At 45.3% G+C, this 23,609-nt stretch overlaps 1 protein-coding gene across 1 annotated transcript in view; it reads left to right on the top strand.

The window, feature by feature from the left end:
- Positions 1-23,609, top strand: part of LOC142578166 (anoctamin-7-like) — a 94,247-nt gene that overhangs the window by 45,163 nt on the left and 25,475 nt on the right. The window contains exons 11-17 of the mRNA XM_075687566.1: positions 199-410; positions 5,095-5,247; positions 5,525-5,561; positions 5,796-5,905; positions 8,084-8,235; positions 9,598-9,760; positions 16,639-16,768. Coding sequence (XP_075543681.1) covers positions 199-410; positions 5,095-5,247; positions 5,525-5,561; positions 5,796-5,905; positions 8,084-8,235; positions 9,598-9,760; positions 16,639-16,768 — 957 coding nt within the window. The remainder of the gene's footprint in view (positions 1-198; positions 411-5,094; positions 5,248-5,524; positions 5,562-5,795; positions 5,906-8,083; positions 8,236-9,597; positions 9,761-16,638; positions 16,769-23,609) is intronic.

The raw sequence follows: 23,609 nt of genomic DNA, 5'->3' as shown, positions 1-23,609 counted from the left end.
TAATAAAAGACACTGCAGTTTAAACAAACAACGAGGTAAAACCCAAGATAATCACGGAAAACGCCATGCTTACGCTAAATGATCAAGCCGTGACAAAGTAAGGGACAAATATTTTTCCCGTGGTTGAGCTGTGCGAAACACTTTGGATGTGTCGTAAACGGCTCGCCTCCTCACCACGTTCTGCGCTCACGGGCACAGGCACCGTATTCCTGGAGATCTGGAAACGGCGCCAGGCGTCGCTGGCCCACCGCTGGAACGTGGACCACTTCTCGGCCGAGGAGCCCGAGATGCCGCAGTACTACGGCACCGTGGCAGTGCGGGACCCCATCACGGGCGAGCTCAGCTGGCATTACCCCATGTCGCACCGTATTGCCAAGTACTGCTGCTCGGTGGGATTCTTCGTGATGATGGTACGTCGGCAACATTGGCCAATGACTCATTGGTCAATGACGCGGGGCGCATTACATTTCGTGTCGTTTGTTCCAGATGTATTCATAATGTTTGTTATTATGTCTCCTTGGATGATGTAGTCACCTGAAAACAAGACTATTCGTCGTCGCACAGGTCTTGATACAGGGCCCGCGGCACTTGAGACATCCTGAGGTCGTCGTCATCGTTATGCCACCGTCAGGAGTCATCGTTGTCCTGTTAGACTTTCTCGTTGGGCTTGCTAATGCTGTTTTCCTTTCAATGACCACACACCTCTCATCCTCTCCCACTTCTCCCTCATCCTTAATTTTTTTTGCGATAGCAAATATATGTACACTTAAGGCACATTTTTGCCGTCGTCGTTGCCGTGATGTTTCGTATAAAGTCCAAGGGCGGTAACACCGTCGCCGTGCGTTGTAGGCTGTATGTGCGAGTGAAAGTACTCGAGGTAAGCCGACGATCGCGGCTCAATCTGGCGCGCGCGAAGGAAGAAAGCGGAAGAAAACGCGCCGTATTCCGTCGCGTTAAATACCATGGAGGGAGGGGGGAGGGGCGGTGCGTTGTGCTGCAGCAGTAATTGCGTATTTCGCGACGGGGTGCAAGGGAAACTGACGATCGCCACTTAATCTCGCGCGCCATATATGGGCGAAACCGCGGAGGCAGGGCGGGAGGGAGGAGGAAGTGGCTTCGACTCCGCCAAGTGCGTACTTTGCACGGCCGCGTGGCCGTATCTTGAAAAGCATCTGCAGACGGCTCATACGTTTGTGCGCGCTGCGTCCTCTTCGTTCTTGCGTTGAAGCGGTAGACCACACGAAAATCACTTCGCTCGCTGCTGCTGCCGTGCTTGCTCGCACCGGCGTTTTGACAGCGAGTATATCCGTGCTCATAGTGTAGGATGTGTTCATGTTCGCTTGTGCGCGCTGACACCATGCTAGTTAATTCACTTCGCAAGCGAATGTTTCCAAGTTATTACGGCGGATAAAACTACTGTCTTAACTTAGTATAGCTGTCTACTGATTTGCTATCGCAATCGATGCTTCGCCTTCCTGGCGAAACTGCGACTCTTTTTTTCACACCAGAGATGATTTTGTGTCGACGTAAGTAACATTTGTAATCCTGGAGACTTTGATCCCTTCGTCATATATAAGCACTCTTTTCATTTAGATCAAGGGGAACAATTCGAACAGCCTTAGTCCCCACTGCGACAGCACGCAACGTTACGTTCTTGGCCGTTCTGTGATTGAGCGGTAAAGAAGATAGAAAAGAGAAAAGAACTTGGGACACTTGCCACACTCCGCATGCAAAGTTTACTGTCTCCATGTTTAGTTCTTCTCTGCTATATTTTCTTCTCACCGAGAGAGCGTAGAGCAGTTCAGTTTTTGACGTCTTGATAGAACCAAATGGGCTACAGCACTTAGAATTGGCCACTGAATAATTTATTGTGGTATCTTTCGCATCGTTCCTTTCCAAGCAACAAAAATAATTTTTTGTCCTAATGCGGCAACGCGCATTCTCCCCCACGGATGGGCCTTATAACACGTGAGCACGAACATCAAATGTACACGGGCTAGTGGTGTGAACTGAAACTCGAACGTATTATTATGAAATATAATCCTACGTTTTCTCGCTTGTCAGTGTTTGTGACATTCGTGTGATCCGGGCTCGGACGCGGAGATGACACGGCATTCACTGATTCTCTGTGTGGAAATTTACAGCTTTCCGTTCTTATGTAAGGGTGCGGGACATGTGCGCGCGTTGTTGTCTTCCCTCTAGCACCGGTTGAATAAAAAAAGAAAAAGAAAGCAGCGGAGAATGTCCCAAAGTACAAGTATTTCTGTAAGCACGGTGCCTTGTCAACGACAGGATGCTAAACTGACTACGGCGACCTAAATGAGATCTTTTGTATATAAACAGACTTTTAACAGATAGAGAGATGAAAGAAAGGAGAAAAGCAGGGAGGTTAACCACAGCATAAAATACGATTTCCTACGTTGCACTGAAGGACAAGGCAAGGGGCTGCAGAAAGATAAGAGGGAAGTAGAGAGATGTAGCGTCAGAGGGCACAGTCACACGATCCCCACAGGAGGCGGTCAACTCAGGCTACCACAGCACATGGCCACGTACAGCACAATAAAGACCAGTTACTGATAAAACCGTTTTCGCAGATTTCTTGTCTTCAAGAATTGTAGCAATGCCTTCGACAACATCTGCTGTGATAGCTTGTGGTATCGGCCTTCAAGAATGGCGTGTTCTGACAATGGTAGTTTTCAAGTTATGGTGGGCGGAGACTTTTATTCCTTTGATATATCCTCTGAAATAGTGCTGCTGGAACTGACGAAAATGAACCATTCTAAAGAAGTATGATGCTTACATCCTCTACGACTCTGTTATGAAGACAGACATCTTAACTCCATAATCAGCTCACAGAGTGCACAGAGCGAGCAAACTTACTTTATTATTTTATGGTTTACTTAAAATACTGTCTTTGTTTGCACGGGTTATGCGATCGTGTTATGTACAAAATGGTAGTATTTGCTGGAGTAATATGAAATAAATAATTTTCTGCCTCTTGAACCATTTGAAACTGCAACATCTTTTTGTTGCAGAGTTAAGAGTTGTTAACTTCATACTCGAATTGTTCACATTTTCTCCGTTTCATCAATTTCTTTATTGAAATGAGTAACGTTTATCACTTTAGTTCGATTAGAGGTTGCCTAAAGAAAGCGTTTATGTGTATAAAACGTAGAACAAATTACAGCTAAACCATCCTTCATACCTCATGTGAGAGCTACGTCAATACGAGAAGTCCTTCCCGCTTTCTTTTTCCCATCCCATCCCATCTCCACTTTGCGTTATTAAGAGGAAGCTTTAGCTCGGGCGCTCCTATGTAAATACGTGTAAAAGGAGAATTCGTCTTTCTGGGCAACCACTGCACAAAATCTGACGAGGTGTGTTGCATTTAAAAGGAAAACCTAAAATCCAATGACTGTTGGTTTCGAATTTTTTATTTAGGTCCTCAATTTTTTATTAAAAGTGGGCGAAAATCGAAAATTTTCAAAAGACGATACTATCAAGTTTACAACACTGTGACTCAACAACGAAAAATGATAATACAATTCTGTAAATTGCGTGTAATAGTACATCTAAAGCGGACAAAATTTATGTGACACAAGAATCTAAAAAAAATTATTAATGTGTAAATGCAGCTTTTGCAGAACCCTTGTACACAACGTAACAAATTCATGTAAGATATAAGATGACATACCGAATGTGTGCGCGTTCAATGGTCTAATGGATGCCGGTTACAGAACCATGATGTCTGTTCTTGATGCAGAGCTATGAATTTGCAAACTTCGTACCGCAAATCTTTTTCAAATTTTCGAATTTTTTAAAATTGCTGTAACAACATTCAGGACCTAAATCGAAATTCCGCTTCCGACAGTCACTAGAATTTAACTTTCTCTCTCAAATGCAACAAATATCATTAAGATCGGTCCAGGGGTCATCTCAGAAAAACGTTTTTGAGTTTTACATATATTTGAATAGGCCGCGTCGGAGTTGGGCCCAAGCTAAAGCTTCCTCTTAAGAGGAAGCTTTAGCTCGGGTGCACCTATAAATACATGTAAAAGGAGAATTCATTTTTCTCGGCAACCACTGCACCAAATTTGACGAGGTTTGCTGCATTTAAAAGAAAAAATTATTATCTAGTGACTGTTGGCTTCCAATTTTTTATTTAGGTCGTAAAGGTTTTATTAAAAATTGGCGAAAATCAAAAATTTTCAAGAAGCAAACTATCAAGTTTACAGCTCTGTAACTCAGCAACGAAAAATGATAATGCAATTCTGTGAATTGCATGTAATAGTAAATCTAAAGCGGAGAAAATTGATAAGTTACAGATGAATCTGGAAAAATTTAGTAATATGGAAATACACCTTTTGCAGAACCCTTGTAAACAGCGTAACAAATTCACGTAAGATATAAAATGACGTATCGAATTTGTCCGCTTTGAATGATCTAACGGATGCCGTTTACAGAACCGCGATATCTGCTCTTGATGTAGAGCTATGAGTTTGTAAACTTCGTGCTTCTATTTCTTTTCCAACTTCCGAATTTTTGAAAATCTGTGTATCAAAATTCAGGATCTAAATCGAAATTCCGCTACCAATAGACACTAGAATTTAACTTTCTCTCTCAACTACAACACATTTAATTAAAATTGGTCCAGGGGTTTATCTCAGAAAAAACGTTCTTGCGTTTTGCATGTATTTGAATAGGCCGCATCGGAGTTTGGCACGAGCTAAAGCTTCCTCTTAACACTATGTAGAAAAAACTAATAACGCAAACCCCGTAACCGGCATATCTAATAATCCGATGAGATCATACATGTTTTGTGCAGGATACGTTATTATTCCACCGGATTACTGAAATTGGGCTTTTGGTGCATTTCCAAGAAGGAACTCTCAGATTTTTCTTCTAATAACTTATTCTTTTTATTTCAAGTACAAGTTAACTCCCGTTCGGTCGCGCTTCTAAATTTCTAAAATAAAATTAAAATGAAGCCTAATCGGGCATTGATAATAACATAGATCCGACTGCTCAGTCAGCATATTAAACAGCCTATCAGCGAGCCTAAATACTACGTTGCCCCATTTTTTTCTCTTTCAGTCCATCGTGGTACTAATCAGCGTGCTGGCCGTAACTTTATATCAAGTATACATGTACAACGCGTACTGCAACGGTGAGACAACTTGTGAAGTTGTGCACGGCTCCATCGTCGCACCGATGCTCAACACCATCTCCATCATGGTTTTGGGAAAGGTACGACGACCACCCAGACGCGCAATTCGCAGCCATTATGCATTTACTTCGCGAGAAGCCACGCTTCTTTCATTGAACTCTAGTAATTGAGTAGCAGTTCTGACAGCAACTAAATGAACTCAAGTATGCGTTTTAGACAATGTTTTTTTTTAAGTATATATAACACAGAAATTGTAATTCCTGCATACGTACAGTATTGTTTAAGCCCAAAAGCACATTATTAAACTTCTGACAATTTCTTACATGTTCTGACTGACTGCGGTTTTTTGTTCGGCAGATATATTCATACGCTGCAATCCAGCTGACAGAGTGGGGTAAGTCCAGCCAAAGTATGCTTAAATGCGTGATATAAGCGGCGTGGTTTTTGCTCGGGCCTAATCACACGCTTATTTAGAATAAATATAGAAACAAACTAAAAAATAAACAAATATTAATACACATTGTTCATGACGCGGACGGCAAATCTTCTGCTCAGACATGCGAGTCTTAAGGCTAAGTTTCACAATTATAAACGCACATTGGACTGAGTATTTCCTTTCATATTTCAGAAAACCACAGAACGAGAAGTATGTACAATGACGCATTGGTCATCAAGCTTTTTGCCTTCCAATTCACCAACACATACGCATCACTTTTCTACACTGCCTTCTTCAGGGAGGTAAGCAAATCTGGGGCGTCGCCATCGCACTTGCTTGACTAGCACGCGATTCATGCGCTATGCACGTGCAATCGTGCACCGTAGTACGAACACTGAAAGATACGCTACATAAGCTCAAAGCCATAGGTGCACTTGTAGCGCTTAGGTTGCCTTTGAATGATAGCCTGATATATGAGTCATAATAATACACGGTGTTATTATTAGATGTCACATTGCGACTAAAACATGTTTGAAAGATGTTCTACCGCAGTATGCAAGTGCTCGCTTTACATCGTTCTTGCAGCCCTCTCCTATACATGTTAATGTGCCATAACATAGCGGCTACGCGCCGTATATGCTGTGGGTGCAAGTGAAAGCGTGTAAGGGTGAGCCGAGAAGCATGGCGTTCGATCTGACGCGCGCAAGGGAGGAAGGTGGGAAGGAAACGCGCCGTCTTGCATCGCGCGCATAGCAGCAGGGGGCGCTCTACTCCGGCAGCGACAAAAAACAGAGACGTACAAAAGCACAGTTCGCAATAGGTGATCAGAAAATTTGGGTGTGGTAGTTCGTAGTGCTCTTTTCTTCTTTTTTATGGTTTAACCTAGGGAGGACACTAGGCAGTATAATAGCAAGAGCTTGGTGGCGCAACCCACCGCCCCGTTCCAAAGGGGACGCTTATAACATCCATCCATCCATCCATCCATCCGGGTTGCGTGTGGCGCGACTAAGCGTGGACGCGCGGGCCCTATCTGGAAAGCCATCTGCTGTGGGTTACAAAGTCCAGGCGAGCCGAGTGCGGTTCGCTCCGTGTGCGCTGTGTTCTCGCTGCTTAGTACACGTTGAAGCGAGAGGCAGCGCGAAGGGCGATTCGCTCGTTGCTGCTCCCACTCTTCCTCATGCCAGCGTCTTTTTTATTATTTATAAAATACTGCAGGCCCTACTTCGGGTCCTTGCAGCGAGTATCTGCGGTTATTGAGTGAGATGTGTTCATGTTTGCCTGTACGCATATGACACCATACTTGTTAATTTACGTATTTAGTAAGCGAATGTTTGCATATAAGGCCCAGAGAACTACAATATATGTTTACTTCGTATAGCTATCTAATAATTTGCTACCTCAATCGATGCTGCGCCTTTCGAGTGAAACTGCGACATTTTTTTAATAGTATGCAGCTTTTTGCATGTGCACGCAGAGGCGCGAAGGCACATGGTTACGGTTGGTTAGAGCAGCGAACCGCACGAAGTACAGCGCACCCCTCTAGCTACTTTTCTGGTAACGCGTTTTGGAGCCCGGCAGCGCGTGTCTGAATGTGGAAAGGGCGACTATAGTTCACGATACGCTTTACCATAAGCTCCGGCGCTCCTTGCTTTTGTCGCCACTATATACAGCCGCATCGAAGTGCGTGAGCAAATTCTCAGGAGGTCCTGCCAACGCACCAAAGCACAGTGCGCAACCCCTACAAGTGCTGGTCAGTGATCCCGTCTACATCCATTGGACAGGCACGCGAACCGCTTTGGCCGCTGTTTGAGCACCACTTGCTCTGGACTCGCACACTATGACTTACCGCCCTGGCACATGCAGACCTGCAGCCACTCGCGCGTCTGGCCGCGTGAGTCGCGTGCAGCACACACGCACTAACGCACACGTACGTATAGCACACAAGTAAAATGACGTAGTAGTTCTTCAGAAACCTGCAAAGGTTTCTCCACCTTGCGAGTTTCCGCAGAGCCTCTCCACCTCCCCACCTTGCGAGTTTCCGCACAACTACTACGTCAAACACTTGCCGCTGCTTCGTGTTGTCGACAAATTCGACTTCGCCCTGCCACCTGCTAGCCGCCTGGTTAGCTCAGATGGTATAGAGCGGCTGCCCCAGAAAGGTGGTGGTCCCGGGTTTGAATCCCGGACCAGGACGAATTTTTCTTCAACTCTGAGGCTTTTCTCTCGAGGAATCCGTATGGGTTTCCTTTGTAGCAATTTCTACGAACGGGTGGACGTCTGATTTTCCGTTTACACACGTACAATGCAGGCGCGTAGCCAGACGCGCACGTAACGCTCTGTGGGGGTAGGACTTAACGCTTGGCTGCGGTTACAGTCACAAGTCGTTTACGCAACACATAACTTCACTGCATGGTGTTTACATTTTCTTCTGCTATTGTATAACCGCCTCCATCTTGTGCGACCACTCCGCTCTCACTCAGGGTCGGTCGGGGCTGTTCGGACTGGGCGACCAGTTCAAAGACCGGTGCGGCCACCCGGGCAGGGACACGTGCATGTCTCTGCTGTCCCTGCAATTGCTCATCCTGATGATCGTCAAGCCCTTCCCCAAGTTCTGCTACGACGTCATCTGGCCGTAAGAACCGAAGCGCGTGCTTCGTGCAGATACGCTCACCCATGTACTGCTTTGTGCGAGCCACTGCACGGCATCGGACGCACGCGCGCACCCGGTCTGGGCGCGGTTGCCATTAGCGGGTCTTCTAGGCATTGATGTGGGCAAAGAAAAAGAAAAGAAGGCGTGGCGGGCAATATGCCAAGAAATAGTTTCAGCAGGCAACGTGTCAGGAGAAAGTCAACGTTCGCTTTCAAGAGGCCACAGCCCCCGGCTGAATTTCTACACCGAAGTAAAGTATTCCACAGCACAGAATATGCAGAGTGAAGCTTATACCATATTTATGATCCATATGCTTATGATCCATATTCACGTTGTCAGGTTCTAAGCAACGCGTCACGATGAATAGTTGCTTGAAAACAAATTTCGTGTTCCCTTTCATACTGCTAGCGAGTGTTACCTGCTTGCACGGCGCCCTTTGTTGAAACGAGTAGAGGTAAATAGTCCTTTTTTTACTTATAAACGAAATTAGGGGAACACGGAAGCTAAGTTCTCATCCTCGCTATTCCGTAGTCCCAGCTAAGGGAGCAAGGTGATTGAAACAGGCGTCAGCAGTGAGGTAAGTTACGCTACTTATTTGACAGCGGATTGTAGGAAACCCAAACACGAAAAATATATTTAACATAATGATAAAAATTATGCCTACCCAACGCATATGTTGGAAGCTACATGAAACGAAGCTTTAGTGCCGCATTTAGTGTCGAGGTGATAGGTAATAGAAGGTGATAGAAGAAGAGGATGAATAAAATATAGATAAAAATTCGCATACTAATGCAGAACTGCGTGAAATCTGACTTCCTATCACAGCGCAAGAAACGAAATGAAAAATCGTTAGAAGTGCCCAAGTGCAGTTTCATTCCACGATACTTTCAAGTTTTGCCAAAATCATGTGGTAACTTTTATAGTAAAGCGGGACCTATGTCGTATGACGTCGAATCAACTTGCAGTAGCATGTGAGGACATTATTCATGCAAGTACAATGGGATCTACTGTTAAAACGAACACTTGGGTGCAGCGCATGTTCAAATTTTGCTCTCCCGCAAAAGCACAATTGCCTGTATCTGCAGCAGATAACTTGCGATCGGTAGCGCTGACTTCTTTCGACGCTCCTGTGCCGAGCACTGATATTGCTTCCGCAACCACTTGCACATGGGGCACCAGCAAAGTAAGAACCGCACATTTGAGTGCTCCTTTCAACAACACTGTACACGGAGACTTAAGTTGAGTCTCAATAACTGCTTACAAGCAACTGCGCTGATCATCGCGCCAAGCGCACCACACAAGTGCAAATGTTTGGTGACACACTGGCGGGCGGCGCCTGTGCAGGCTGATGAAGAAGGTGCTCCGCAAGTGGGGAATCATGTACAGGGTGGCGGACGAGAAGGTCTCCGACCAGCACTTCCTGCTGCGCGAGCTGTACAAGCAAGACGATCCCGAGTTCCGCAGGGATGAGTTCGCCGAGAAGATCATCCAGTACGGATACTTGATGGTGAGCGCCCACTTCCCTTCCGGTTCACAGCGTCGCAGGTCCCGTTCACAAAACTTTTTTTTCTTCCGTAAGAATTATTTCACTTGCCGGCGCCTCTGCTATATTCTTGACTGGCACGGTTGGCCGGCACCAATTCTCACGAAGCAATATTGCGTAAAAACGGCTTTTTATATTTTGACACTCTGTGGAGAAAATGTGACTACCATATATGGTAGTCAAAACCAGAAGAGGAAAGAGCGAGCAGCCGCTGTCATGAGTAAATGCTAAAAGTTTTTTCCCCCTTTTTGTTTATATTGCAATAAAAAAAAGAAGACGTTTTCGCCAAGCAGCAGATACCCCTGGAAGAGTTTAGTTTGTTCAACACACGCTGAGTGGAGACGCTAACGTTTACGCTCTGCGCTTTGTGGGGAAGGAATGTTTTGCTAATTTGTGAGAAGTCTCTAGAGAATGTGTAGAGTTCAACAATCGGTGAGCTAGTGTAGTTGAGTGTGGAATGCTAAAATGTCGGGCTTTCTCTCATTGGAAAACAGAGCGTTCGTGCATCCTAACAAGGACGACAGCCTTGACTAAGATATATAGGACAATAATAAACTGGGCAAGTTGATAGCGGTTCATAAAAAGTCAGCGCCTTGTTCCTGTCGTTCTCGTGTCCTTCTCCGTCCCTGTTTGATTGTACTGTTGTAAATTATGAAGATATGTGCTTTTGCCGAAACGCTAGCACCGGTGTCAGGGTCGTCACTCGTCGTCCTCTATCACCGATCGATGTAGTTCCGCGGAGTGTAAGACGGATGTGCAAGAACACCCTGCTATCGAAACTTCAGCTCACGTGGTCAAAGTTATTCCTAGCGAACCGATGCGGCGTTTTGTTAGAAATAACGCAGAGCACAATATAAGAGAACTGGTGTTTGGTGAGAGCTGTGCTGTACGCAGGAAAGTCCGTGCCAGCATCAATTCTGGGAAAAACATTATGTGAGCTGTATGTTGTGTGCTGGTAACTCTAAGGACACGCTTGAAATAGAAAGAAATGTGACCAGTGCGTGAGTATAGAGCCGCGGGTGAAGAGCTTCATTTCACAGAATTCCCGCAGGATATTCGTAGCCATAATCGAAGAGTATTGGGGTCTAAAAGCTGCTAAGAGAAAATACTGTGAAGTACTTTGAGTTAAAATATCGGCGTATCTTTACCAACGCATGCAAACACGAAATATATAGCATTTAAGGGCACGCGTTTATGGAAACGAAACTTAATTTCAGCGCGCACTTCAGCCGGGCATCGTCATTACGTTGCACGCGCTGTAAGACCGGCCGCCCTGTGTTCACGAGGCCTTGACCATTACCCCCAATATCCCCGCTTCGCTCGAGAACCCGATTTAGTTTGATTGGAAACACTGATTGGGGTCCGCGTCCAGGTGTGTTGGCATTAGCGGCGGCTCCTCTCTCTCGCATGACACGCGGGGCGCATTCGTGAGGCAGAGAGTCCGGAAGTCGGGACCAATCAATGAGCGGCCATGAATCGTCATGGCGACAGCAGCGACCAACTTGCGCATCGACCACCCGAGCGCTTCTGTCCAAGCAGTGGACGACGCCCCCCTGATTTCGCGCCGCGTCGACCACCACTTGCTAGTAAGGTTCGGCGCAGCACGGGGGGAGACCGTCACGGGATGATTTTCCTCTTCGCTCTCATCCTGGCAAAGTGAAGCGTAGAAGGGCTGACTCGGTGTGCAAATAACTAATGGCTCGCACTGCATTCGTTCAACAACGAGTGATAGGGTCGATCAACTTTTAATCAACTTTTTTTTTGACGTAATAGTTCTGCGGAAACCCGTTAGGTGGAGACAAGTAATTAATAAGGGCAAATGAGACATCCACCCAAACCTAGCTAAGTGCTACAAAGGAAAGCCATATGGGTTCCTCGAAAGAAAAGCCTCGCAGTTGAAGGAAAATTCGTCCTGGTCCGGGACTCGAACCCGGGACCACCGCCTTTCCGGGCCAGCCGCTTTACCATCTGAGCTAGCGGCTAGTAGATGGCAGGGCGAAGTCGAATTTGTCACCAACTCGAGGCAAAGACAAGAGTTTGACGAAACAGCTCTGCGGAAACACGCAAGGTGGAGAGAAGTGATTAATAAGAGGAAATGAGACGTCCACCCAAACGTAGTTAGCTGCTACAAAGGAAACCCATACGGGTTCCTCGAAAGAAAAGCCTCGCAGTTGAAGAAAAATATTTCTTCAATTTTTCTTAACGCTGTTGCCCGTCTTTAAGAATGAAATGATGTTTGGGATTCAAATCCTACTGCGCAATTGCTGCGTGGGACACGTACGTAGAGATAAAGACGACGAACGTGGGCTCTTTGCATCCTTGAGTCATCACTTTCTGCGTTAATCAGTTTGACCTTAAGCTGCTTTCGCTAATTCTCCATAGTAAATGAGGCGCACTTATCCGGTGCCTCATCGGGACCTTACCAGAGAGTAGGCCACCGTTCGTCACCGGCTTTAGACAGACTCTTTTCTCAGTCCACATAGACTGGCGATTATCACTAATGGGGAATTTAACCCCACATGTCAAAACTGTAACATGAACGAATTGGCAACACAAGACCACATCCTCTGGGGATGCAGGTGTTCACCTCCCCCAAAAACGCTCTTGCCAGCCCCCTCTAAGTTTACATGGGAGTCCTTACTCAGGACTGCTGCCGAGCTCGGGGAACAACTGAAAATCGTCACTTGGGCCGAGGGAGTCACCCCCAACAGGGGCCACCCTGAGACTCCACCATGATTTTCAACAAAAATGTAACCACCACGAGGAGCTTGCGGAACACTCCTGCTCAATGCTGCGTCGATTCTCTAATATCTTTCTACATGAATTTTGTATTCACCCTGCCATCAAATAATCAATCCTTAGCATATAATTACACTGATATGGACTGCTTCACATGCTTCTGGTATATTTTAATATTTGTTACTCTCTAGATCTCAAACCCCATTTCCGTATCTCTTCCCGTGCACTCTTAACGACCATTCAAAGTTGGCGAAATGAGAGTGACGCCTACGTATACTTTGTGACGCAAAATACATTTCTTGAAAAGGGACAGAAGAAAGGAAGACAGTGAAGCGTAATAGTATCGGTAAGTGTGACAAGGCGCATCTTCCTACGCACTGTAAAGCCTGTCGTTGTACGCCATGCTTTGAACAAGCATTGATTCTTGGCAAAAGTAGGGACCAAACTGCAAGGGAGTTGTTGGAAGCGTTTTATATTAAAAAGAAAGGGTCTGGTTGTGTCAGCGATACATCTATCGCATTATATGCCGCAGAAATGTGCTTTATACAAAGTGTATTATCATGACCATGTTGTTCTGTCACACCTTGGCTCCCTGCGCATGAGCGGAAGTTGTCTTTTCTTCTATACGTTTTTTTCAGACTGTCATTAAACAGTTGGTAGTGTGCCTAGGAAACCTAATCACCAACTTGCCCAAGAAGTCCTTTTTAGAGAGACGCGCTACGTATACGCTATACTTAAGAACCCGATTTCCCGTGACTTAACTGCTTACTTCCGTAAAAGAGAGAATGAAAAAAATTAAGTCTTACGTTTCCGACAGGTCCGTAACGTAGTCTACATGAAAGGGAGACGTCAAAACATGGTAAAAGACAAATGAACATTCGGAGGCACTTTTGTTGTTTTGGTCTAAATTTGCATTTATTTTTCTTTCGCGGCTGAGATTATGCCAGCAAGATTTTGGCGACCATTTTTGTTATTTTACCGGAACCTTAAATGCAAAAGGCCAAGGTGTCAGACATGCTACTAATGGAGCTACTGTGCTCGCCGTTGACATTAACTATTTTGAGCGAGGCGAGACTCTCTCTAACGTTTACGAACGTAAACCGCCACAAAAAGCCTTGAAGCATATGCACAAATTAAGGAACGCTGTAAAAATAAGGAACTTATTTGAAATGAATTTTAATGATAAATGGCGTAGCGATAAAATGGTCTTAGCTCTGTAATCATAATAATAACACTCACGATGACAATCATGACATAATGACAATGTAATTATGAAGTAATGACAGAAAACAATCGTCGCCCGTTCTTCAACGTCTTGCGCCTTTTCGCGCTTCCATAGTCATGAGTGCAAAATCAGGATACTTCAGCGCCAGTGGACGGGCCACTTGAATCGACATATTAAAGCAGCATTGCTTGAAGGACAACGTACACGAGAACGCAAAACGAACGGCACGAGCGCTGAACTAAGAACTGATGTTTATGGTACACACCATAGGGTGTTGTCTTCGGAGGTGCTCGCGTATTTCCGGGGTGTTCATCCATCACTTGGACATGGGAGTAGAATCCTGAGCTCTGCGTGGAAGTACGTACGCCTCTTCCGTGACAATATGCAGCTTCTCCCAGAAGCAACGGACTTACAGTGGCTGCGATTATACTGACGCATCAGCAGGCAGAGAGGAAGCAAGGATTGGAAAGGCAGCGAGACCAACCGAATGAGTCTGCTTTGCTGCTCTACACTTGGCATGAGGGAAAAGGGGAAGAGTGAGAGAGAAATGAGGAGGCAGTGAGCACTGGGTACACGCAGGAGGGTGCACGGATCGGCTGTTATAAAGAGCAACTAAGGCACTTCACAAGGTGCACTGTAGTGTGCGAATAACTTTCTGCACATCACGTTTTCCGCGCAAGCATCAGCACGTAGCTGTGAAACACGAAGCTATGAAAGCCTTCGGCAACCATGCGCGCACAGCGGGTGACGTATGTCCGCATCCCTGACGAAGTGCTCCGTGTCGGCTGCGAGTATTAACCTACAAAGTCCTCTTATGAGCTTCTCGCGCTTGTTCTCAGTTTTACGATTTGACCCCGAGTCTGAGGCCGAGCGCTGCACATAAGGAGTCGACGTTATACTGCGCTGTCAGTTGTATTCGGGAAACTTTTCCCTTAGAGAGACTGTAGCATACTTTTTGCTGGCAGGAGACAATTCCTTGTCAACTGCTATAGCAAGAAAACTGAAACAAGAGGTCGTCCTCCACTGTAAGGCTTCTTTCTATGCTGTTTGAGCCTTAGACTTTGCCTCGTCAACTTATTGTCCAGGTGTTCCGCTGGACGAGGATAACAAAGGCGCAAAAAAGCCACGTAGAAAGTTTCCCGTTGTTAAGCTGTCTCCGTAATTTGATGCACTGTCCAGAACAATTTTTCACTGGTCGAACACGTGAAGTCAACTGTCTCACACACATAATTGTTTGGAAGAATTGGGACAAAAACTCTCGCTATGTTTTTCGAGCAACTTGAACACTTTACACGCAAACGATCCTTTTCATATGAAAAGGCCGGAAGTCTTTATCTTACCTTTTTTGCACGTATCTTTCTTTATGATTTACGTTCTAGAGTGTTTAATAATTTTCATTCGATGTAAAAGATGTTTATTGTTCCATCCCTTATAATGAACTGCCAGTAAGTATGACCAGTATAATTTGCGCACTAACATATTTATCATGTCAAAAAAAATAATAACTTGTGGAGATTATGGTTTCAAAACTTTTTCGCGGTGGGCACTGGTGGTTCTTCTTTTTATTAGTTTTGAAGAGAAACTCAGGAACGGGGATGAAATTAAATGACCGAATAAAATGCACAGATATCTGTACCTGAAAAGCTCGAGCACAGCATGGAAGAAGAGTTCATGAAAGTTGGCAATAGAGTGCAGGGAAACTGAAAGTGTAAATAGACACGAACAGACAAAAAAAAACGAGGCAAACATTTGGGGGAAATAAGCCCTTTAGGCGCAAAATCGCCGTGTGGCTGAGCGCTCCAGGCACTTTGCATTTATTTGCAGGCTTGTTTCACGCTCGAAAAAATACTTTTATTTAGCACGTTTTGAGCAACTTAAACATTATCAAGAGCTTTTCATGTTGCTTTAAAATTTTCTATTTGACACTTGGCATCTAATTGTAATATTCGAGTTGTTTAAGTAATTACGTATAATTATCTAATTAGACGGAATGACAAAAATAATCTGAGTATGTCCAAGCGACGGCAAACAACATTGCCTTGGTTCTGTTCAGCTACGTAGTCATTGCATACTTTTAAAGTTTGGCTCAACTTACGTGGGACACCCTGTATAGCTATGGTCAATGATGCACTTCAATGATGCACAACTGTTACTTGTGCAACGTCTTGTATTTTGAAATTCAAATTGTGGGATTTAACATCCCGAAACTGCAAATTGGGTTATGAGGGATGCTGTAGTTGAGGACTCCGCATTAACTTTGGAGTTGTTTAACCCGCACCCAAAGTACGGTACACGAGCGCTTTTGCATTTTGTCCCCGTTAGAATGCGGCCACTGTGGCTGAGAATCTAACCAGCAGTGTGTTCAGCAGCGCAACGGCGTAGCCATTGAGTCACCATGGCGGGTCTATTGCGAAAGTATATTGAAAATAACAAAATAATTTTATACTATTCCATAACTTTATACTCTACTCACACACTTTTGGGATTTCCTCAGTATTTAGTGTCTGATCCTCATACTTTCTTTGAGTACATTATACGTGTCTGGAATAGATGTTCTCAACCATGATGATTCCTCAAGCCATCTCCTCGAATGTTCGTTGTGGCCAGTCGCACAAAGTCTCTAAAGAAGGCGTCACGGTCATAGTGACGTCAACGCACGGTGAAACACAGGGGCACGATCTGCATCCGGAGAAAAATCACGGACAGGAGACTAAACATGCCCAAAGAACCTTTAACGACTGAGAAGTAACTTTCTAATGCTCATATGTCCTTCCACTACGCTTTTTTTGTTCTTTATTTCGCTATATGTCTCTGACAATGCCTTGCGTACAACACCACGGATGTCAACTTTTGGTATTCGTTTTTGCTTACGTGGCAGCTGTTCGCAGCTTCGTTCCCGCTGGCTCCACTCCTGGCGCTGCTGTACAACATGTTCGATCTTCGGATCGACGGCAACCGGCTTCTCTGGCTCAACCGAAGGCCCGTGCCCTTCAGAGACGACGACATTGGTAAGTTGAAGTCCACGTCACGTGCGGGGCTGTGCTTGCCTTAGCATATCCACACTGGTGCAGACTTCACTACTGGTGATTCACATGATTGCACTTTCACACCTTGCTTCTTGTGAAAACGGGATGCTTCGTGTACAGGGTAGCAAACCAGGCGGAACATGGTTAACCTAAAATTCATGGGGCTCAGATTAACTTCCCAGCCCTCTTTTCCTTTTCTCTCTCTTATTAACGGTTTTTGATTGAAAGATTGGTTTATCCACATATTTTTTGTTTCAGTTATTTTTTTATTATACTTTGACAGACAGACAGACAGACAGACAGACAGACAGACAGACAGACAGACAGACAGACAGACAGACAGACAGACAGACAGACAGACAGACAGACAGACAGACAGATAGATAGATAGATAGATAGATAGATAGATAGATAGATAGATAGATAGACAGACAGACAGACAGACAGACAGACAGACAGACAGACAGACAGACAGACAGACAGACAGACAGACAGACAGACAGACAGACAGACAGACAGACAGACAGATAGATAGATAGATAGATAGATAGATAGATAGATAGATAGATAGATAGATAGATAGATAGATAGATAGATAGATAGATAGATAGTGGGTGACCGGAAGAAAGACAAGGCGATTTACCAAGGCCGCGCATAGTTGACTAGTTGACTACCTAACACTTGGCGTAGGAGAAATCGGGTTAGAAAGGATACTGGACAGTAGGACCGCTTGTGACTGTCAGTTAACATTCCTCCGCGTGTGTTCACAATTACTGCTTCTTTCTTCCCTTTAGTCTGCAGTAATGTACGAAACTTAACTCGAAAAAGCTAGTCAAACTACACGGACACCTGCGGCGACGGCTTTGCTTTGCCCAGTCTTTTGCGCTGTTATTGCAATATTGATTATCTACTGCGAAAGCTCTTCTCACAATGGTCTATAGACTGCCGAACAGCAGTCAGTGTTATGCTCTCCGCCCGGTCTTATTGACTGGTTTCCAGGTTCGCGTATTGGCTGCCGCATACACTCAATTAGGATATCGGAAAATGGCATGGCCTGAATTTTGGCTAACCATCCTGTCCTCAGTATATCTCTGTTTAAAAATATTAATTCTACATGGGCCTAGTGTTAGTCTTGAAACCATCTGCGCCGGGCCACCGTTCTCACGCGTAACACGTCTCTATATCACGGTCCAAATGTTCATCTAATGCCTTTCAATCAAATAAAATCAAAAGAGCGTTTATTATTTACAAAGGTGGTACATATTGGGTTGAATATACAGAAGCAGGTCCTACAGCTTAAGACTGCAAGGGGACCTCCTGTTTTGAGGTGCATGAAGAGAAGTGAGTAAGCAACATTGATTATACATTAGCAACGACTAGCAAGCGCAACTATTAAATATAATTCCCATACAACAAAACAGTACTAGTAAACATGAAAATCGTGAAGTTAACCTTCTATTAGAAACATGATTAGTTTTTTTTCTTTAATGTAATGAAGGATACACATTGTTTTAAATCGTTAGGCAGGTTATTCCAGAATGCTACAGCTGCAAATTGGGCCGTGTGTTTCCCAAAGTTACTGCGTACGTCTGGTAGTGGAAGGTCGTTATTCGAAGCAAACGTGATGTTATTCGAATTATAAAGACATACCTTGTCAAATACATTAATTGGAGTGAGGTTGCTTATACTCTTGAATACTGTGATGCTTAGATGATATTCAACCATAGTGTTAACGGAAGGATCTTATATTCCCATAGGAGTGCAAGGTCGTTGGCGCGGAAAGGACGGAAGGTAATTAACCGGATGGCTTGGTTTTGTAAATGCTGTAATGTAAGTAAATGTGTGGGATACGTGTTACGCCAGAATGATACACAGTAAATAAAATGGCTGTGAATGAAGGCGTAGTATAATGACAGTGAAGTATGACCGCTAAAGTATCCTAGCACGTTTATTATCCCATAGGCCATTTTTGTTTTAGGTGCAAAATGTGCTTAGACTATATTAATTTTGAGTCTAAAACAACGCCTCAGAAGGAACATCGCTTAACAGCATATAATTTAAGTGATTGAAATATAATTGCTGGAGAATAGGTTGAAGTTTTAGAGGTAGAGCTGAACATCGTAAATGTAGTTTTAGAAGGGTTAATCTTACCACTGTCTGCGTAATACGTTTCCCAACAATTGCTTGTCCTTCCTGCAGTTCGATGAAAGAACTTTAAGGATTTTATTGCATGGGCTTGATGCATAAAATTGTAATTTCTTACTTATCTTGGTAGATAAAAAATAAACATGCTGCACAGTGAATGCCAAATGAAAAAGCTTCTGTATACTTGACAGTATACGAGGTGACGGTAGCAAAGAAAAAGAGAGAGAGAGACTCCATGATAATCTATGGACAGACAATGTTAAACATAGAACGTCGATTAGAAAGAACCCCGAATCCGTTAGCCCGCATAAATTTAGCAGCGCATAAAAGTAAGATAGAGAAACTGTGCCCCTGTCTTTACTTGGCCGCGATTGCGCAATAGGTAGCCACCACCCAAGTAGCACAGTGCAGCACATGGAGCAACTACGTCCTTCCGCAGATACTGGTCTGTCCTGGTCAACTACGACATGGGAAATGCACAGAGAAAGAACCCCTCGTAAAAAAATACTAATAAAAACAGATCGGTAAAGATGCACAACATGACTTAATCTGTCGCCATGGTAACGGCATTTCGGTGGCTTGCGTGCCCGGCTAGATCTCCGTCTATGCGCCGTAACGACCTCTGGAGCGCTACTGAGACAAAGCCGGCGGCACCGATAAGAAAGGTATCGATTTGGCGCGTCTCCCCACGGAAAGTCATTGTTTGCCTCGTGGGCCAGTCTCCCCATGCGGGCTCGCGCGTCCCCAGCTGCATGAGCAAATACGCGCGGTGCGTGGTGCGCGCGTGTACATTTCTCTCGTGGTCACGGCAGGACTGCGATCTATTGTGAAAGCCCGAAGCAGGCCGTTCATGCTAGGAAATGCTCGCGACCGGCAGACATGCCGTCTAGCTTGAGTTCTCAAATCAAGACACGTCGCTCCTATGAGGATCTCAAAAGACAAGAACGAGGAAGTCGTTAAAGACTTCCTCGTTTTGGGGAAAAGAAGAGTTCTCATGTGGACCGCAAGGAACGCGTGCTTCGCACCCGCATCGCTTCGCACCCCTCTCCCTTGTTTCTTTCCTTAAAAGGTGATCAAGGCCACGCTAGAAAACACAGTTGCTTCGCTACAGTGGATTTCGAAAAGCACCGGATATAACACCAATGTTCACACTTAGTACGTTCAATTCTCTACGGCGACACATTAATGGCTACAAACTGCGCTATCCAAGCATGTGCGTTATCAACTTAGCAGCAAACTTCTAACGAACAGTCAAAGGTTAAAAATAGATACGTAACGCAGAACGGCCAAATATACGCGACTAGAAACAAGATTACGGTGACATTTCAATTCATGAACGCGAGCTACGCGAAAGTGCATGGGTGCTATATTCCCTTTTTGTGTATTGCGCATCTAATGTTTTTAAAATGTTGTGATTGTGTGTAAGTGTGGCGGTCTTTTCAAGGCAAATTCTTATTTTGTACGCTTTTATTCCTTTTTATTTTAATTTTTACAAAGTTTAAAGTGTCATTTGGAAAGGTGGTAAGACATTGTAAGGAAATGCACAATCTTTATTATTTCAATAAATTTTCTAACGCACTATTCACACTATTCATTTCCCCCTTCTTCTCCTTCTTCTCCTTCTTGCTCTTCTTGTTAAGAGTCTTTGATTAAGGGTCAGTCTGTAGATCACCGAGCATTCTGTGTTTAAAATCGGATATCTTGTCGGGGCTGGAAATTAACCAAAAATCGGTAGGCCGGTTGACTTTGGGAGCCCACGACAAAACCACAAATGAGGTGGTGCAGGGTGACATAGGTTGGGCATCGTTTGAAGTCAGAGAAGCGCAGATAAATATTAGTTTTGAAGAAAGACTTGCGGACATGGATCAAAATAAATGGTGGCTAAAGTGCACAAGTACCTGTACCTGAAAGGCATGGACACAAAATTGAGGGAGAGGTCAAGAAAGTTGGAAACTTAGTACAGTATAATTGAAACTGTAAGTAGACGGCTAGGAGTCATCAGAAAGAAAATCAGACAAACCGAGACAGTGGATTGGGTGCAAAGAATTGAAACAAAAAAAACCATGGAGGTTTACAAGATTATGAAGAAAGAAATTAGAATGGAAAATCGGTAAGATAACACGAAGGGAAGTGCCTAGCTGTTTGAGGCTCAAGCTGGTTGCCTAAGGACAAAAACATACCGGAGCAAGCATTCGCAACTATATGACGCATGCGCCATATAGTTGCAGCAAAAATCCGGAGACCATTCATCGCATCCTAATGGAATGCGAAGGGATTCACCCAGTGAGAACCGTAGGCAACGTACACCTTCCAGAAGCGCTCGAGTTTAAGGTGGACGGAAACATGAACCGGTCAGCAGTCGAAATAAGCAAGAGGCGTTTTGACTATTGAGTGAAGAAAAGCAGGGAAGAGCAGGGAATACGACCGGATTAGTTACAGGAATGCGTGACGGTACCAAGTAGAGAAGTTTTGAGGAAGAGAAAAACTATCAAATAGATATGTACAAAAATGCTAGAATAAAAAGCATGAATAGCATACCTGAGTAACCCATGCGGGCTAGGTGGCTGTTTGTCACCACCTGTATCAAAGGGGATGCCAATAAATCATCATCATCATCATCATCATCATCATCATCATCATCATCATCGTCGCGTTCCGTACTTTCCCCGGCGCGCGGTTCTCTTCTCCACCTCCAGGCGCCTTCCTCCTCCGGCGCTCGCTTCCCTCGCGGCGACACACGTAGTCTCGCCGATTTCACAGACGGGGCATGTACGCGCGCGCGTAAAAATTGCGTTTCGCCCCAAGGGCGAAGCATTGACACATATAGCAAGGTTGAGCGTTGCGGCGACTTGCCGGCGACAAACAGCACGCGAGGCAACTGCTACGGCGCAGCAGAAACATCGCTCTGGGCGCTGTTAGGCGTCTCACAAAGGTGGCGTGAGGAGCCTTCACGCACACTCCCACACGCTCAAGCGATGGGAGTAGGCGTGCGTATGAAGGCTGGCGTAGATTTACTCTACATAACTTTAGGCTGGCTTGATCAGGAGCGCCGCGACCGGCGTCGCACCTCAATGGCGCACGAAACCAGACGGGAGAAAAATAAATTTGGAGGACGCTTAAGCTTCGCCTTTAAGAGTGGAACGCGATAGTATTCGAAGATACCTGACTGCTTCACCATAGTTTCTTTTTCTTTGTGGCTTTGGCTTCACACGCTGCTCACCCCCCCCCCCCCCCCTCAACCCCGGCAGCAGCAACTTATGAACCGTAATGTTTACCGGGAAACGCTGGCTGCGAACGCTATGCACGAAGGCCGATCCCGGAAGTAGTACACAGCCACGCCGAAGAAATTACATCATTTTCAGGTATCTGTTATTGTTTCGCACTATTAATATTTTAGTCTGAGGTGATTTAACACAAAAGGCATCTGCTGTCGGTGTTTTGTTTCATGACGTTTGTTCTTGGGCTGGCATTATCAAAATTCTGAGAAATAACTTTGTCAAGAATGAGAAGAAAGGGGGTTAACCGAGGGGCCCAATTTTTATCAATCATATAAGAAGCCAACAAACAATGACACCAAGGGCAACATAGGGGAAATTACTTGTACTTACCCAATTGAATTAAAGAAATGAAAAAAATTAATGGAAATGAAAGTGGATGAAAAAAAGAACGTGCGCAGCTTGCACTAGTGGTGCAAGGCAGGAGTCAACAGCGGAGCTTGTGATCACCCAGCTTTTACGTGGCTTGCCTAAGTTGCTTGTAGGTCTTGTGAGGTTACGCTAGGTTTTGCTAAGTTGTTGTCTCGACGGGCTTTACACTGGAAGTTTTCGAGCAGTCGCAGGCCGGAATCGCTTTCTCGGTGACATAGAACGTTCAGGCGCTGACTCTCGCGTTCCCTGGGCTGGAACTCGGGATCCTCGATTCGGCGTCGCCTCTTCTCAGCCGCAGCTTCGGCGCGGTGTCCCGGATCAGCTCGGCGGCGACGCATCGCTTCTCGCTTGGCAGTACGGCGCTCTTTTTGGTAAGCCGCTTATTCTTCGGGCGTCCGGAGTTCCTTCGGGGTTCCCATCGCAGCAGCACGTACGCACGGAGTAGAGGAGGCGAGAAGTCTGTCACCGTGCCGGCTGTTCCGAGCTTTTACCCGCCTGTGACGTCGCGACTCCGCCATATGCTCGTGGGGTGAGAGGAGGTTACGTGGCTCGGTGATTTCGCAGGTGATTCCTAGGCAACGCGAGGCGGAGCACAGTTGGGCTGAGTTTTCTGGTAACGCTCCACGGCGGAACTACAAGCTTAAACAGCTCTGCTGTTAAAAACAACTTAGCGCAGGAGGGGAACGATTCCACGTCTTCGCATTACGCGTGCGGTGCTCTGCCAATTGAGCTACCGTGGCGCCGTTTTCCGATCTACTTTCTTGGGTATTTATGTTTTTACTACTACAACCTTGGGAGTTTTAGCCAGCGCCAACACTCACAGACTTTGGCGGCTGATGTGGAACATCCTTTCTGCCGCAGGCGTCACGAGAACGTAATCTTCCACATCCGCCGCCCAGGTATGCGAGTGTTGACGCTGGCTAACACTCCCAAGGTTCTAGTAGTAAAAAATAAATGCCCAAAAAAGTAGATGGGAAAACGGCGCCGCGGTAGTTCAATTGGTAGAGCATCGCACGCGTAATGCGAAGACG

The sequence above is a fragment of the Dermacentor variabilis genome, chromosome 4 (assembly GCF_050947875.1).
Source record: "Dermacentor variabilis isolate Ectoservices chromosome 4, ASM5094787v1, whole genome shotgun sequence".
Classification (NCBI taxonomy): domain Eukaryota; kingdom Metazoa; phylum Arthropoda; class Arachnida; order Ixodida; family Ixodidae; genus Dermacentor; species Dermacentor variabilis.
The sequence above is the reverse complement of the archived record's forward strand: the minus strand, read 5'-3'. Positions and strand labels throughout refer to the sequence as shown.